Source organism: Camelina sativa, chromosome 15 (genome assembly GCF_000633955.1).
Source record: "Camelina sativa cultivar DH55 chromosome 15, Cs, whole genome shotgun sequence".
NCBI lineage: Eukaryota > Viridiplantae > Streptophyta > Magnoliopsida > Brassicales > Brassicaceae > Camelina > Camelina sativa.
This window is the reverse complement of record NC_025699.1, coordinates 2,258,111-2,273,032: the sequence shown is the minus strand read 5'-3', so window position 1 is coordinate 2,273,032 and position 14,922 is coordinate 2,258,111. Positions and strand designations below refer to the sequence as shown.

Genomic DNA, 14,922 nt, shown 5'->3' with positions numbered 1-14,922 from the left:
TACAGAAGAGAAACATGTGGTGGATGAAAACACTTCTGAAGCTGGTGCTGCTTTGTGCCCTGAGAAAGTTGTACCGTCAAACCAAGAATCAGACACAGTCCCAAAAGAAGAGATTGATGGGGGCGCTTCTTCTCCTGCTGATATCATTGAANATACCAATAAAATAGTAAAGGGATAGAGAAAGTGAAAAGAGTAAGAATATACAGAGTGTGTTGACAACTTGACACCCTGTTTTCCTGGGGTGTGTGAGTGACAGCTATCTAGTGTTCCCCACTTTGTGTGTGTATATGTGTGAGTGGTTTTTTTTTTCCACCTATCAATTGCTTTCAAACACTAACTTCTTCAACAACTCTGGAATAATAATCTGAATTCCTGAAGTTGAACCCTGTCCATTACTTTTTTCCTTCTTCACCTGCCATCTGCATCTTCTTCCATGGCTTCTGATTCTCACACTCCAACTGCAACTACTCCTGAAAAGGTAAACCAACTCAGAAGCATCCCTCTGTTCCTGAGACTCTTGTTATACATGATTATGCTCATGTCTGTCTGTATGTATGTACATGTACCTATGCGTGTTGGTTAATAAATAAACTTCTTCATCATGCTTTGATTTTCATAAGATCTATATGTTCTCAATGAGGCAGAGTCGAATATACTTGTATGTGTTTACACACAATCTTGTTTTGCTAGAGCAATTATTAGAAGGAAAAGAAAAAGTTGAACTTTCTAAAAAGTTCTAGATTATGCTCATGGATGTTGAAAGGAACCATCTTCATCCATATTTTTCTAGAAAACTCTTCTTACGTTTCAAAGAATGATTTTAGTTACATAAATAATTTTCTATTTCAGATCAAAGGTTTGTGTTATATAGTCTTATAGAGACTTATAAGAGACTTTTACTTTTACCTGATGCAGCCATTAGAGAACAAGGTGAACGAGGAAGCTAAGTTGATGGAGAAAGAGATTGGGTCGTCGGATTCTGCGAATGTTGTGAATGATAAACCGGCATTGGATTCAAACATAGAGGTCAATAAAGAAGAGACGATTGATCAAATTCCTGCGGGTGAACCAGAGAAAGAATCTCCTGCAGTGGTGGTAGAAGTTGAAGCAGTTGTGAAAGCAGAGGAATCTACAGAGTCAGAGAAACATGCAAATGGTGAGAGGGGAGCTGAAGAAGTTGAACTTAAAGAACCAACCCTTGTGAAGGAGGGTGTTGCAGAAGTTAATGTTGATGCGGAGAAGCCAACCGTGGAGAATGTTGTTGAAGTAAACAATAAGGATGAGACGAAGATTGTTGATGTACCTGATTCAGCAGATGAAGCTGGAGGCAAACTGGTGGAGCCAGTTGATGTTCAATCTGTTAGAGATGTATCTGCAGAGACGGCAGAAGAAAAAATCAAAGATGTGGAGGCTCTTGAAGTCGAGCCAAAGCCAGAGGCTTCCGAAAAAGTTGAGACTCAGCCTGAGAAAGTAAAGGAATTAGCCCCAGATGTTGAAGTAGTAAAGGCAGAGGAAACACCTGAAACAACAGAACAAGCTAAGGTTGAGCTTGAGGGAAAGCTGGAGGATATAAATGTTGTGGCCACAGACTCTGGTATCAACTCCAAGGATGAAAGGATATCTGAATCTGATTCTGCTTTGTGTCCTGAGGAAATTGTATCAACAAATCAGGAATCAGCCACTGACCCTAAAAAGGATATTGAAGGAGACGCTTCTTCTCCTGCTGATGTCATTGAGAAGGCCGTTACAGAAGAGAAGCATGTTGTGGATGAGCCATCAAAAGATGAAAAAATGTCTGAATCTGGTGCTGCTTTGTGCCCTGAAGAAATTGTATTGGCGACAAAACAAGAATCAGACACTGTCCCTAAAAATGAGACTGAAGGAGATGCTTCTTCTCCTATTGTCGTCATTGAGAAGGCCATTACAGAAGAGAAACATGTGGTGGATGAAAACACTTCTGAAGCTGGTGCTGCTTTGTGCCCTGAGAAAGTTGTACCGTCAAACCAAGAATCAGACACAGTCCCAAAAGAAGAGATTGATGGGGGCGCTTCTTCTCCTGCTGATATCATTGAAAAGGCCATTACTGAAGAGAAGCATGCAGTTGATGAACCATCAAAGGATGCAACAGCTTCTGGTTCTGCTTTAGTCCCTGAGAAAGTTGTACCATCAAACGAAGTATCAGACACAAACTCCAAAGAGGAGACTGAAGGAGACGCTTCTGCTCCTACTGATGTCATTGAGAAGGCCATAACTGAAGAGAAGCATGTAGTAGATGAACCATCAAAGGATGAAAACCCTTCTGAATCTGGTTCTGCATTGTTNTTTTCCTTCTTCACCTGCCATCTGCATCTTCTTCCATGGCTTCTGATTCTCACACTCCAACTGCAACTACTCCTGAAAAGGTAAACCAACTCAGAAGCATCCCTCTGTTCCTGAGACTCTTGTTATACATGATTATGCTCATGTCTGTCTGTATGTATGTACATGTACCTATGCGTGTTGGTTAATAAATAAACTTCTTCATCATGCTTTGATTTTCATAAGATCTATATGTTCTCAATGAGGCAGAGTCGAATATACTTGTATGTGTTTACACACAATCTTGTTTTGCTAGAGCAATTATTAGAAGGAAAAGAAAAAGTTGAACTTTCTAAAAAGTTCTAGATTATGCTCATGGATGTTGAAAGGAACCATCTTCATCCATATTTTTCTAGAAAACTCTTCTTACGTTTCAAAGAATGATTTTAGTTACATAAATAATTTTCTATTTCAGATCAAAGGTTTGTGTTATATAGTCTTATAGAGACTTATAAGAGACTTTTACTTTTACCTGATGCAGCCATTAGAGAACAAGGTGAACGAGGAAGCTAAGTTGATGGAGAAAGAGATTGGGTCGTCGGATTCTGCGAATGTTGTGAATGATAAACCGGCATTGGATTCAAACATAGAGGTCAATAAAGAAGAGACGATTGATCAAATTCCTGCGGGTGAACCAGAGAAAGAATCTCCTGCAGTGGTGGTAGAAGTTGAAGCAGTTGTGAAAGCAGAGGAATCTACAGAGTCAGAGAAACATGCAAATGGTGAGAGGGGAGCTGAAGAAGTTGAACTTAAAGAACCAACCCTTGTGAAGGAGGGTGTTGCAGAAGTTAATGTTGATGCGGAGAAGCCAACCGTGGAGAATGTTGTTGAAGTAAACAATAAGGATGAGACGAAGATTGTTGATGTACCTGATTCAGCAGATGAAGCTGGAGGCAAACTGGTGGAGCCAGTTGATGTTCAATCTGTTAGAGATGTATCTGCAGAGACGGCAGAAGAAAAAATCAAAGATGTGGAGGCTCTTGAAGTCGAGCCAAAGCCAGAGGCTTCCGAAAAAGTTGAGACTCAGCCTGAGAAAGTAAAGGAATTAGCCCCAGATGTTGAAGTAGTAAAGGCAGAGGAAACACCTGAAACAACAGAACAAGCTAAGGTTGAGCTTGAGGGAAAGCTGGAGGATATAAATGTTGTGGCCACAGACTCTGGTATCAACTCCAAGGATGAAAGGATATCTGAATCTGATTCTGCTTTGTGTCCTGAGGAAATTGTATCAACAAATCAGGAATCAGCCACTGACCCTAAAAAGGATATTGAAGGAGACGCTTCTTCTCCTGCTGATGTCATTGAGAAGGCCGTTACAGAAGAGAAGCATGTTGTGGATGAGCCATCAAAAGATGAAAAAATGTCTGAATCTGGTGCTGCTTTGTGCCCTGAAGAAATTGTATTGGCGACAAAACAAGAATCAGACACTGTCCCTAAAAATGAGACTGAAGGAGATGCTTCTTCTCCTATTGTCGTCATTGAGAAGGCCATTACAGAAGAGAAACATGTGGTGGATGAAAACACTTCTGAAGCTGGTGCTGCTTTGTGCCCTGAGAAAGTTGTACCGTCAAACCAAGAATCAGACACAGTCCCAAAAGAAGAGATTGATGGGGGCGCTTCTTCTCCTGCTGATATCATTGAAAAGGCCATTACTGAAGAGAAGCATGCAGTTGATGAACCATCAAAGGATGCAACAGCTTCTGGTTCTGCTTTAGTCCCTGAGAAAGTTGTACCATCAAACGAAGTATCAGACACAAACTCCAAAGAGGAGACTGAAGGAGACGCTTCTGCTCCTACTGATGTCATTGAGAAGGCCATAACTGAAGAGAAGCATGTAGTAGATGAACCATCAAAGGATGAAAACCCTTCTGAATCTGGTTCTGCATTGTTCCCTGAGACAGTCGTACCCACAAACCAGGATTCAGACACAACCCCGAAAAAGGAGACAGAAGGAGACGTTTCTTATCCTGCTGATGTCATTGAGAATGCCATTACTGAAGAGAAGCATGTAGTGGAAGAACCATCAAAGGATGAACAAGAGACTGTAAGTGAAGCCAAAGATGTCGTCACTAAACTAGCTACAGAAGGTGAGAACATCAAGAAAGATACTGAATCACTTGCTGCAGTCATCAAAAGCGAAGAGACTTTGAAAGAAACTGATACAGAATCAGGAGAGAAGGAAACTGCAGCAACCAAACAAGAGGAAGTAGCAGAGGTTGTAGAAACAGCACCTGTAGTCAAAGAGAGCGATGAGCCGAAACAGCAAANATTTTTCTAGAAAACTCTTCTTACGTTTCAAAGAATGATTTTAGTTACATAAATAATTTTCTATTTCAGATCAAAGGTTTGTGTTATATAGTCTTATAGAGACTTATAAGAGACTTTTACTTTTACCTGATGCAGCCATTAGAGAACAAGGTGAACGAGGAAGCTAAGTTGATGGAGAAAGAGATTGGGTCGTCGGATTCTGCGAATGTTGTGAATGATAAACCGGCATTGGATTCAAACATAGAGGTCAATAAAGAAGAGACGATTGATCAAATTCCTGCGGGTGAACCAGAGAAAGAATCTCCTGCAGTGGTGGTAGAAGTTGAAGCAGTTGTGAAAGCAGAGGAATCTACAGAGTCAGAGAAACATGCAAATGGTGAGAGGGGAGCTGAAGAAGTTGAACTTAAAGAACCAACCCTTGTGAAGGAGGGTGTTGCAGAAGTTAATGTTGATGCGGAGAAGCCAACCGTGGAGAATGTTGTTGAAGTAAACAATAAGGATGAGACGAAGATTGTTGATGTACCTGATTCAGCAGATGAAGCTGGAGGCAAACTGGTGGAGCCAGTTGATGTTCAATCTGTTAGAGATGTATCTGCAGAGACGGCAGAAGAAAAAATCAAAGATGTGGAGGCTCTTGAAGTCGAGCCAAAGCCAGAGGCTTCCGAAAAAGTTGAGACTCAGCCTGAGAAAGTAAAGGAATTAGCCCCAGATGTTGAAGTAGTAAAGGCAGAGGAAACACCTGAAACAACAGAACAAGCTAAGGTTGAGCTTGAGGGAAAGCTGGAGGATATAAATGTTGTGGCCACAGACTCTGGTATCAACTCCAAGGATGAAAGGATATCTGAATCTGATTCTGCTTTGTGTCCTGAGGAAATTGTATCAACAAATCAGGAATCAGCCACTGACCCTAAAAAGGATATTGAAGGAGACGCTTCTTCTCCTGCTGATGTCATTGAGAAGGCCGTTACAGAAGAGAAGCATGTTGTGGATGAGCCATCAAAAGATGAAAAAATGTCTGAATCTGGTGCTGCTTTGTGCCCTGAAGAAATTGTATTGGCGACAAAACAAGAATCAGACACTGTCCCTAAAAATGAGACTGAAGGAGATGCTTCTTCTCCTATTGTCGTCATTGAGAAGGCCATTACAGAAGAGAAACATGTGGTGGATGAAAACACTTCTGAAGCTGGTGCTGCTTTGTGCCCTGAGAAAGTTGTACCGTCAAACCAAGAATCAGACACAGTCCCAAAAGAAGAGATTGATGGGGGCGCTTCTTCTCCTGCTGATATCATTGAAAAGGCCATTACTGAAGAGAAGCATGCAGTTGATGAACCATCAAAGGATGCAACAGCTTCTGGTTCTGCTTTAGTCCCTGAGAAAGTTGTACCATCAAACGAAGTATCAGACACAAACTCCAAAGAGGAGACTGAAGGAGACGCTTCTGCTCCTACTGATGTCATTGAGAAGGCCATAACTGAAGAGAAGCATGTAGTAGATGAACCATCAAAGGATGAAAACCCTTCTGAATCTGGTTCTGCATTGTTCCCTGAGACAGTCGTACCCACAAACCAGGATTCAGACACAACCCCGAAAAAGGAGACAGAAGGAGACGTTTCTTATCCTGCTGATGTCATTGAGAATGCCATTACTGAAGAGAAGCATGTAGTGGAAGAACCATCAAAGGATGAACAAGAGACTGTAAGTGAAGCCAAAGATGTCGTCACTAAACTAGCTACAGAAGGTGAGAACATCAAGAAAGATACTGAATCACTTGCTGCAGTCATCAAAAGCGAAGAGACTTTGAAAGAAACTGATACAGAATCAGGAGAGAAGGAAACTGCAGCAACCAAACAAGAGGAAGTAGCAGAGGTTGTAGAAACAGCACCTGTTGTCAAAGAGAGCGATGAGCCGAAACAGCAAACAGAAGTGACAGCCAAAGAAGTTCCTGTGAAGCAAAAACATTCAAACAGCATTATATCAAAGGTGAAGCAATCTCTTGTTAAAGCAAAGAAAGCAATCATTGGAAAATCACCAAGCTCTAAGACTATCACAACTGAAGAAGCCNACAAGGTGAACGAGGAAGCTAAGTTGATGGAGAAAGAGATTGGGTCGTCGGATTCTGCGAATGTTGTGAATGATAAACCGGCATTGGATTCAAACATAGAGGTCAATAAAGAAGAGACGATTGATCAAATTCCTGCGGGTGAACCAGAGAAAGAATCTCCTGCAGTGGTGGTAGAAGTTGAAGCAGTTGTGANCCAAAGAAGAAATCAAAGTCAAGTGATTAAAAAAAAGATTCATGAGTTGGGTTCCATTAAAAGTTTTCAGGTACTTTTTATTTAATTTGTTGGTTTTTGCTTCGTGTTGGGGTGGGGGGGGAGAAAAAAAAAAAAAGAACATTCTTTTTTCTTTGGTTTTTGTAATGGCTTTGTGTGGTTTATATAACTTATATCTANAGAGTCAGAGAAACATGCAAATGGTGAGAGGGGAGCTGAAGAAGTTGAACTTAAAGAACCAACCCTTGTGAAGGAGGGTGTTGCAGAAGTTAATGTTGATGCGGAGAAGCCAACCGTGGAGAATGTTGTTGAAGTAAACAATAAGGATGAGACGAAGATTGTTGATGTACCTGATTCAGCAGATGAAGCTGGAGGCAAACTGGTGGAGCCAGTTGATGTTCAATCTGTTAGAGATGTATCTGCAGAGACGGCAGAAGAAAAAATCAAAGATGTGGAGGCTCTTGAAGTCGAGCCAAAGCCAGAGGCTTCCGAAAAAGTTGAGACTCAGCCTGAGAAAGTAAAGGAATTAGCCCCAGATGTTGAAGTAGTAAAGGCAGAGGAAACACCTGAAACAACAGAACAAGCTAAGGTTGAGCTTGAGGGAAAGCTGGAGGATATAAATGTTGTGGCCACAGACTCTGGTATCAACTCCAAGGATGAAAGGATATCTGAATCTGATTCTGCTTTGTGTCCTGAGGAAATTGTATCAACAAATCAGGAATCAGCCACTGACCCTAAAAAGGATATTGAAGGAGACGCTTCTTCTCCTGCTGATGTCATTGAGAAGGCCGTTACAGAAGAGAAGCATGTTGTGGATGAGCCATCAAAAGATGAAAAAATGTCTGAATCTGGTGCTGCTTTGTGCCCTGAAGAAATTGTATTGGCGACAAAACAAGAATCAGACACTGTCCCTAAAAATGAGACTGAAGGAGATGCTTCTTCTCCTATTGTCGTCATTGAGAAGGCCATTACAGAAGAGAAACATGTGGTGGATGAAAACACTTCTGAAGCTGGTGCTGCTTTGTGCCCTGAGAAAGTTGTACCGTCAAACCAAGAATCAGACACAGTCCCAAAAGAAGAGATTGATGGGGGCGCTTCTTCTCCTGCTGATATCATTGAAAAGGCCATTACTGAAGAGAAGCATGCAGTTGATGAACCATCAAAGGATGCAACAGCTTCTGGTTCTGCTTTAGTCCCTGAGAAAGTTGTACCATCAAACGAAGTATCAGACACAAACTCCAAAGAGGAGACTGAAGGAGACGCTTCTGCTCCTACTGATGTCATTGAGAAGGCCATAACTGAAGAGAAGCATGTAGTAGATGAACCATCAAAGGATGAAAACCCTTCTGAATCTGGTTCTGCATTGTTCCCTGAGACAGTCGTACCCACAAACCAGGATTCAGACACAACCCCGAAAAAGGAGACAGAAGGAGACGTTTCTTATCCTGCTGATGTCATTGAGAATGCCATTACTGAAGAGAAGCATGTAGTGGAAGAACCATCAAAGGATGAACAAGAGACTGTAAGTGAAGCCAAAGATGTCGTCACTAAACTAGCTACAGAAGGTGAGAACATCAAGAAAGATACTGAATCACTTGCTGCAGTCATCAAAAGCGAAGAGACTTTGAAAGAAACTGATACAGAATCAGGAGAGAAGGAAACTGCAGCAACCAAACAAGAGGAAGTAGCAGAGGTTGTAGAAACAGCACCTGTAGTCAAAGAGAGCGATGAGCCGAAACAGCAAACAGAAGTGACAGCCAAAGAAGTTCCTGTGAAGCAAAAACATTCAAACAGCATTATATCAAAGGTGAAGCAATCTCTTGTTAAAGCAAAGAAAGCAATCATTGGAAAATCACCAAGCTCTAAGACTATCACAACTGAAGAAGCCAAAGAAGAAATCAAAGTCAAGTGATTAAAAAAAAGATTCATGAGTTGGGTTCCATTAAAAGTTTTCAGGTACTTTTTATTTAATTTGTTGGTTTTTGCTTCGTGTTGGGGTGGGGGGGGAGAAAAAAAAAAAAAGAACATTCTTTTTTCTTTGGTTTTTGTAATGGCTTTGTGTGGTTTATATAACTTATATCTATAAACATACAAAGATTTGCCTTTGTTTTATGGATGTGTGTTGAGAAATTTCTTCAAGATTATCATTCATCACGAAATTCTCAGAATCAAAAAGTTTGTATTTTTCTCTGCGGCATTTCATCAAACACCTTCTCTGCATAATGCATCTACCCACAAATTTTACCAATCAAATTGTTACCCACGAAAGACAGACCTGCCGATCCAATGCTTTTAAGTGATACGGCGGCGAGAATTGACGTCGACGGCGGTCGAACTGGCGTGAGTGAGTGAAGAAGAAGATGCTTCTTTTTTTTTGGAGGGAAAATCAAGAATCTGGTTCATATCAATTTCACGTTCCGTTACTATCGTCCAGAAGTTATAATAATAACCCCGTTTTAGCAACCCTTTAATATCTGGGCCCGTAATGGGCTCAGAGTTGTAATCACAAAACTTTAAATAATGGATACGAAACCAATGTCGGCAGAGGTTTTGTTTTTTTTGTTCTTTTTTTTTTTGTTTTGCCATGATTTTTTAAGTCAACAATATTTGAATACAAAGCGAATTTGAACGCCAAAACAAAGAAAAAAAAAGGGAACTTGAAAGTTCGAGATATTATTAAAGTCAAGGTTGCATAGAAGAATCGACCAACTCAAAAGGATAAGAACAAATGGTTTAATTTAAATCAAGACATTACTATTTACCACTTATTTCGTAACAAATCAAAAAGGGCATTACAACTTTTGATTAGGACATCATATATACAGAAACAACTTTGATTAGGACATCATATCTAANATCAGACACTGTCCCTAAAAATGAGACTGAAGGAGATGCTTCTTCTCCTATTGTCGTCATTGAGAAGGCCATTACAGAAGAGAAACATGTGGTGGATGAAAACACTTCTGAAGCTGGTGCTGCTTTGTGCCCTGAGAAAGTTGTACCGTCAAACCAAGAATCAGACACAGTCCCAAAAGAAGAGATTGATGGGGGCGCTTCTTCTCCTGCTGATATCATTGAAAAGGCCATTACTGAAGAGAAGCATGCAGTTGATGAACCATCAAAGGATGCAACAGCTTCTGGTTCTGCTTTAGTCCCTGAGAAAGTTGTACCATCAAACGAAGTATCAGACACAAACTCCAAAGAGGAGACTGAAGGAGACGCTTCTGCTCCTACTGATGTCATTGAGAAGGCCATAACTGAAGAGAAGCATGTAGTAGATGAACCATCAAAGGATGAAAACCCTTCTGAATCTGGTTCTGCATTGTTCCCTGAGACAGTCGTACCCACAAACCAGGATTCAGACACAACCCCGAAAAAGGAGACAGAAGGAGACGTTTCTTATCCTGCTGATGTCATTGAGAATGCCATTACTGAAGAGAAGCATGTAGTGGAAGAACCATCAAAGGATGAACAAGAGACTGTAAGTGAAGCCAAAGATGTCGTCACTAAACTAGCTACAGAAGGTGAGAACATCAAGAAAGATACTGAATCACTTGCTGCAGTCATCAAAAGCGAAGAGACTTTGAAAGAAACTGATACAGAATCAGGAGAGAAGGAAACTGCAGCAACCAAACAAGAGGAAGTAGCAGAGGTTGTAGAAACAGCACCTGTAGTCAAAGAGAGCGATGAGCCGAAACAGCAAACAGAAGTGACAGCCAAAGAAGTTCCTGTGAAGCAAAAACATTCAAACAGCATTATATCAAAGGTGAAGCAATCTCTTGTTAAAGCAAAGAAAGCAATCATTGGAAAATCACCAAGCTCTAAGACTATCACAACTGAAGAAGCCAAAGAAGAAATCAAAGTCAAGTGATTAAAAAAAAGATTCATGAGTTGGGTTCCATTAAAAGTTTTCAGGTACTTTTTATTTAATTTGTTGGTTTTTGCTTCGTGTTGGGGTGGGGGGGGAGAAAAAAAAAAAAAGAACATTCTTTTTTCTTTGGTTTTTGTAATGGCTTTGTGTGGTTTATATAACTTATATCTATAAACATACAAAGATTTGCCTTTGTTTTATGGATGTGTGTTGAGAAATTTCTTCAAGATTATCATTCATCACGAAATTCTCAGAATCAAAAAGTTTGTATTTTTCTCTGCGGCATTTCATCAAACACCTTCTCTGCATAATGCATCTACCCACAAATTTTACCAATCAAATTGTTACCCACGAAAGACAGACCTGCCGATCCAATGCTTTTAAGTGATACGGCGGCGAGAATTGACGTCGACGGCGGTCGAACTGGCGTGAGTGAGTGAAGAAGAAGATGCTTCTTTTTTTTTGGAGGGAAAATCAAGAATCTGGTTCATATCAATTTCACGTTCCGTTACTATCGTCCAGAAGTTATAATAATAACCCCGTTTTAGCAACCCTTTAATATCTGGGCCCGTAATGGGCTCAGAGTTGTAATCACAAAACTTTAAATAATGGATACGAAACCAATGTCGGCAGAGGTTTTGTTTTTTTTGTTCTTTTTTTTTTTGTTTTGCCATGATTTTTTAAGTCAACAATATTTGAATACAAAGCGAATTTGAACGCCAAAACAAAGAAAAAAAAAGGGAACTTGAAAGTTCGAGATATTATTAAAGTCAAGGTTGCATAGAAGAATCGACCAACTCAAAAGGATAAGAACAAATGGTTTAATTTAAATCAAGACATTACTATTTACCACTTATTTCGTAACAAATCAAAAAGGGCATTACAACTTTTGATTAGGACATCATATATACAGAAACAACTTTGATTAGGACATCATATCTAATAATATTGTGTGGTGTCAATTCAGTGCCACGGTTTATGCGTTGGTGTCGGCCAGAGTATTTTAAGTTTAACTACATAAAGAAATAAAAATATATTAAACTAGTAGTGGTCATTTTTATCATCGAGTACTGCCGAGTGTCACGAAAGCAACTTTAGGAAGAAAGAACATATGCAATTTATGCTGACAGACGAAGCCAGAGTAGCATCATTCACACTAACTCACTTTAAACCATCTTTCTAATTTACAACTTTCTTGCTTTGCTCCAAAGATTATTCTTCTTGACAGCTAAGCTTTGTTGTCATCGATACAATTATATAGATTGGTCACTTGTTTTCACTAGAAAAAAAAAAAAAAGGAAGTCCAGATGAAAACAAAACAAATTCGAAGTTCAAATACAATTTTTTTTAACGCAAATATAAGCTACCTATGATCGAGCTGCATTCTAAGTAAACCATAAGAATTGTGCAATTAATTTTTGCTAATTGTATTTTGTATTGCTAGTGATATTAAAGAAGTCCAATCAAAATGTCGGTTATTGTAACGCAGACCGACCTATATGAGTTTAAATTCATACTACAAATTAATATGCAGATCTACATTGCATCTAACTATTATGTTTATATCCAGCCTTATAAATTACATTTACATAAATATATTGATACCATACAATGAATACCAACTAAGGAATGAACAAACCAAAAGAGTGTAAAGCAATTAAGCATAAAGTATTAAAGTTCATGGCCATGTTCTATGGAGTTATGGAGCATGGGTTTGACACGTGAGATGACGGCCGGGTTATGCGTTGACAGACCTGAAGGCGTGTAAGTGGACAACGTGTCATAAGCCTGTTAGTAGAAGGTGTGAGACTTTCCATACCTGTCGCCGACCTCCACGGCGGAGATTGTCCCGGCCCACATTCGTATTCCGACAACAGTAATGGTTTGAGTAAATAGTATTAAGGTTTGCATACAGAATACAGATAATGTGTTCTGCTACGTGTACCCCTTTCTGACAACTGACAAGTGAATTTTACTCAAACCTAAACCTAAACCAAATTTGAATTACCATATTTCAACAACTTTCAACTAACATTGTTTGTAGTCTTAAAAAGTTAATTATTATGTACCATTATAAAGTATGTAGTCGAACACGCTTATTAAATTGGTTATCTTTTCGTGCACGCCATCTATATACCGTTGGTCATTTTATTTGGTTCCATATAATCTTAATTTGAATGCCTGTTTTTTTCTATAAATTTACCTATTATTTGTTTTTTTTTTTTTTGGGTACAGAATTAATGAATCTGAGGAATCACACAGTAAATATCAAGTATACAGTATGTATGACTGATTGATTCCTCATATTTTAGGAATGTTAACTTAAATATTAATAAATATGATATTGTGTGTTCTTTACGAATTTTGGTTTGATTGAAGATAGAGTGAAAGAAAAAATTTGAGAATATATAAAATTTTAAAACTAGTTCAATGTATGAAATTGTTATTTAGTTAATCATACCTGATACCTCACATCCCCAAAGATAAAAAGGCCAAATATCTAAAATTAATCATCAAGGTTTTCCTAAATCCTCACATGACCAATAAAATTCTGACACATAGATATTTATTCTATATTTTAATTAAAATAAATAAATAACAAAAAAAAAATACATTGTGTAAATAAAAATTAACCAAAAAAAAATTGTAAAAAAAAATAAATCCTTACTTTTACTTGCACTAACCTACTTTCAAACTAATTTATAATTATAACCATATCATTTTCTAATTAACTCTAATTAATTCAATTTCTTCTTTATTTAATCTTTAAAGTTTGTTCATATTTATTTATTTTTCTCTTTCACTTTTTAGTTTTCATTTTATCAAAATTAAATATAAAAAAAAGACTAAAAAGTAAAAATAAAAGTTCATCAAACTAACATTTGTCTCGGACGGCTTCCTACTAGTAATAAATAAAAAACTATTACCCCTATAGAAAGGGGAAAATCACAGAATAAGGACCACGTGGCTAAAGCCGCTTGGCTCATAAAATATCTCTGAAGTACTCGCGTCCTATTATATATATAGGCAGACATATCAGGGGAGAGAGTAAAGAGTCCAAAGTCATCAAAAGAGATAAACCATCAAAGTTTTCTTATCAATTTCAAGAGCTTCAAGATGACTACAGCCACTTTCGTAGAGATTCTTCTGGCCATACTTTTGCCTCCTCTCGGTGTCTTTCTCAAATTTGGTTGCAAGGTACGCATACTTTAGTTAGATTTTTTATCTTCAATTTTACTATTTCTTTTCATTAGAAAGAGTGGTTTTTAAAACTTATAAATTACTCGAATTTTTTTTTTTTTTTTTTGACAATTTCTTTTGCTTCTTGCAGGTTGAGTTTTGGATATGTTTGATTTTGACGCTGTTTGGTTATCTTCCCGGGATTCTTTACGCTCTTTACATCATCACCAAGTAGAGAGATTTGATCTCTCTCCTCTGTTCTTTCCCTCTGTTTCCTTGTAAGCTTTCTCTCTCCCTCAATACATGTTGATATAATATAACATAGATCGATGCGTACTTGTGATCGCCATAGAACAAGTGTTCTTAAGAAGAAATATCTTTGATTTAGTTGAGTTATATATGTTTTACACAAAGAAACTATGTGTATATATATGTTAGGTGAACCAATTTCTTAGCTACGAAGACTAACCTCACCCTGATAAGAAGTTAGTTAGATACTGATATAACTATTCACTTTGTAACATCTTCCAAAACTATCGAATGAATACGTGCTAGGATCGATTAGAAAACTAGTTGAAATAACATTGTGAGTTTGTTTTTTCTTCCTTTCGATCTATATTAGTACAAGGAATTTTTCTGACCAAAGTTTAACTTTGCTTTTGTTGTTATTGTGTGTAGGTGGAACAGCTGTTTCGTCTTGTTCTCTCTTTGGGACTGATTCTTCAATTATTTTATGTTATGAGTAAATTAATTATTGTTGGTTGTATTTGTATTATTGTATAATTTCTGCTGATATGAAGAAGAAATCGTTGGTTCTATATGAGGAACTTGTTTTTTTTACGTTATATAATTAGATAAAACGTTACAATGGGGAGTTTTGGATTTGGGACCACCATTCAAAATTTTAAACCCAATTTAAAACCCAACTTTATATAAAACCATATACGTATGGTCACATGTCTCTCATCTCATCAC

General features: G+C 38.3%; 3 protein-coding genes across 4 annotated transcripts; all 3 read left to right on the top strand.

The window, feature by feature from the left end:
- Positions 188-4,633, top strand: LOC104748037 (titin homolog). Its single transcript, XM_019236609.1, has 3 exons — positions 188-478; positions 916-2,308; positions 4,233-4,633. Exons 1-3 carry the CDS (start codon positions 434-436, stop codon positions 4,631-4,633), a joined length of 1,839 nt encoding a protein of 612 aa, XP_019092154.1. The 5' UTR covers positions 188-433.
- Positions 4,647-10,994, top strand: LOC104744745 (altered inheritance of mitochondria protein 21-like). 2 transcript variants are annotated; one of them, XM_010465843.2, is made up of 2 exons: positions 4,647-6,684; positions 10,744-10,994. In XM_010465843.2, exons 1-2 carry the CDS (start codon positions 4,753-4,755, stop codon positions 10,765-10,767), a joined length of 1,956 nt encoding a protein of 651 aa, XP_010464145.1. In that variant the 5' UTR covers positions 4,647-4,752; the 3' UTR covers positions 10,768-10,994. The 2 variants fall into 2 exon arrangements, with proteins under 2 accessions (XP_010464145.1, XP_010464146.1); XM_010465844.2 differs by lacking the exon at positions 10,744-10,994 and adding an exon at positions 6,879-7,050 and having other exon boundaries at positions 4,648-6,682.
- On the top strand, positions 13,798-14,815 carry LOC109129023 (hydrophobic protein RCI2B-like). The gene is made up of 3 exons (XM_019236439.1): positions 13,798-13,965; positions 14,099-14,225; positions 14,626-14,815. Exons 1-2 carry the CDS (start codon positions 13,885-13,887, stop codon positions 14,180-14,182), a joined length of 165 nt encoding a protein of 54 aa, XP_019091984.1. The 5' UTR covers positions 13,798-13,884; the 3' UTR covers positions 14,183-14,225; positions 14,626-14,815.

Coding starts and splice junctions, on each gene's coding strand:
- LOC104744745 (XM_010465843.2), top strand. CDS start 4,753: ATGCAGCCATTAGAGAACAAGGTGAACGAGGAAGCTAAGTTGATGGAG.
- LOC109129023 (XM_019236439.1), top strand. CDS start 13,885: ATGACTACAGCCACTTTCGTAGAGATTCTTCTGGCCATACTTTTGCCT. Junction 13,966..14,098: donor TTCTCAAATTTGGTTGCAAG/GTACGCATACTT, acceptor TGCTTCTTGCAG/GTTGAGTTTTGGATATGTTT.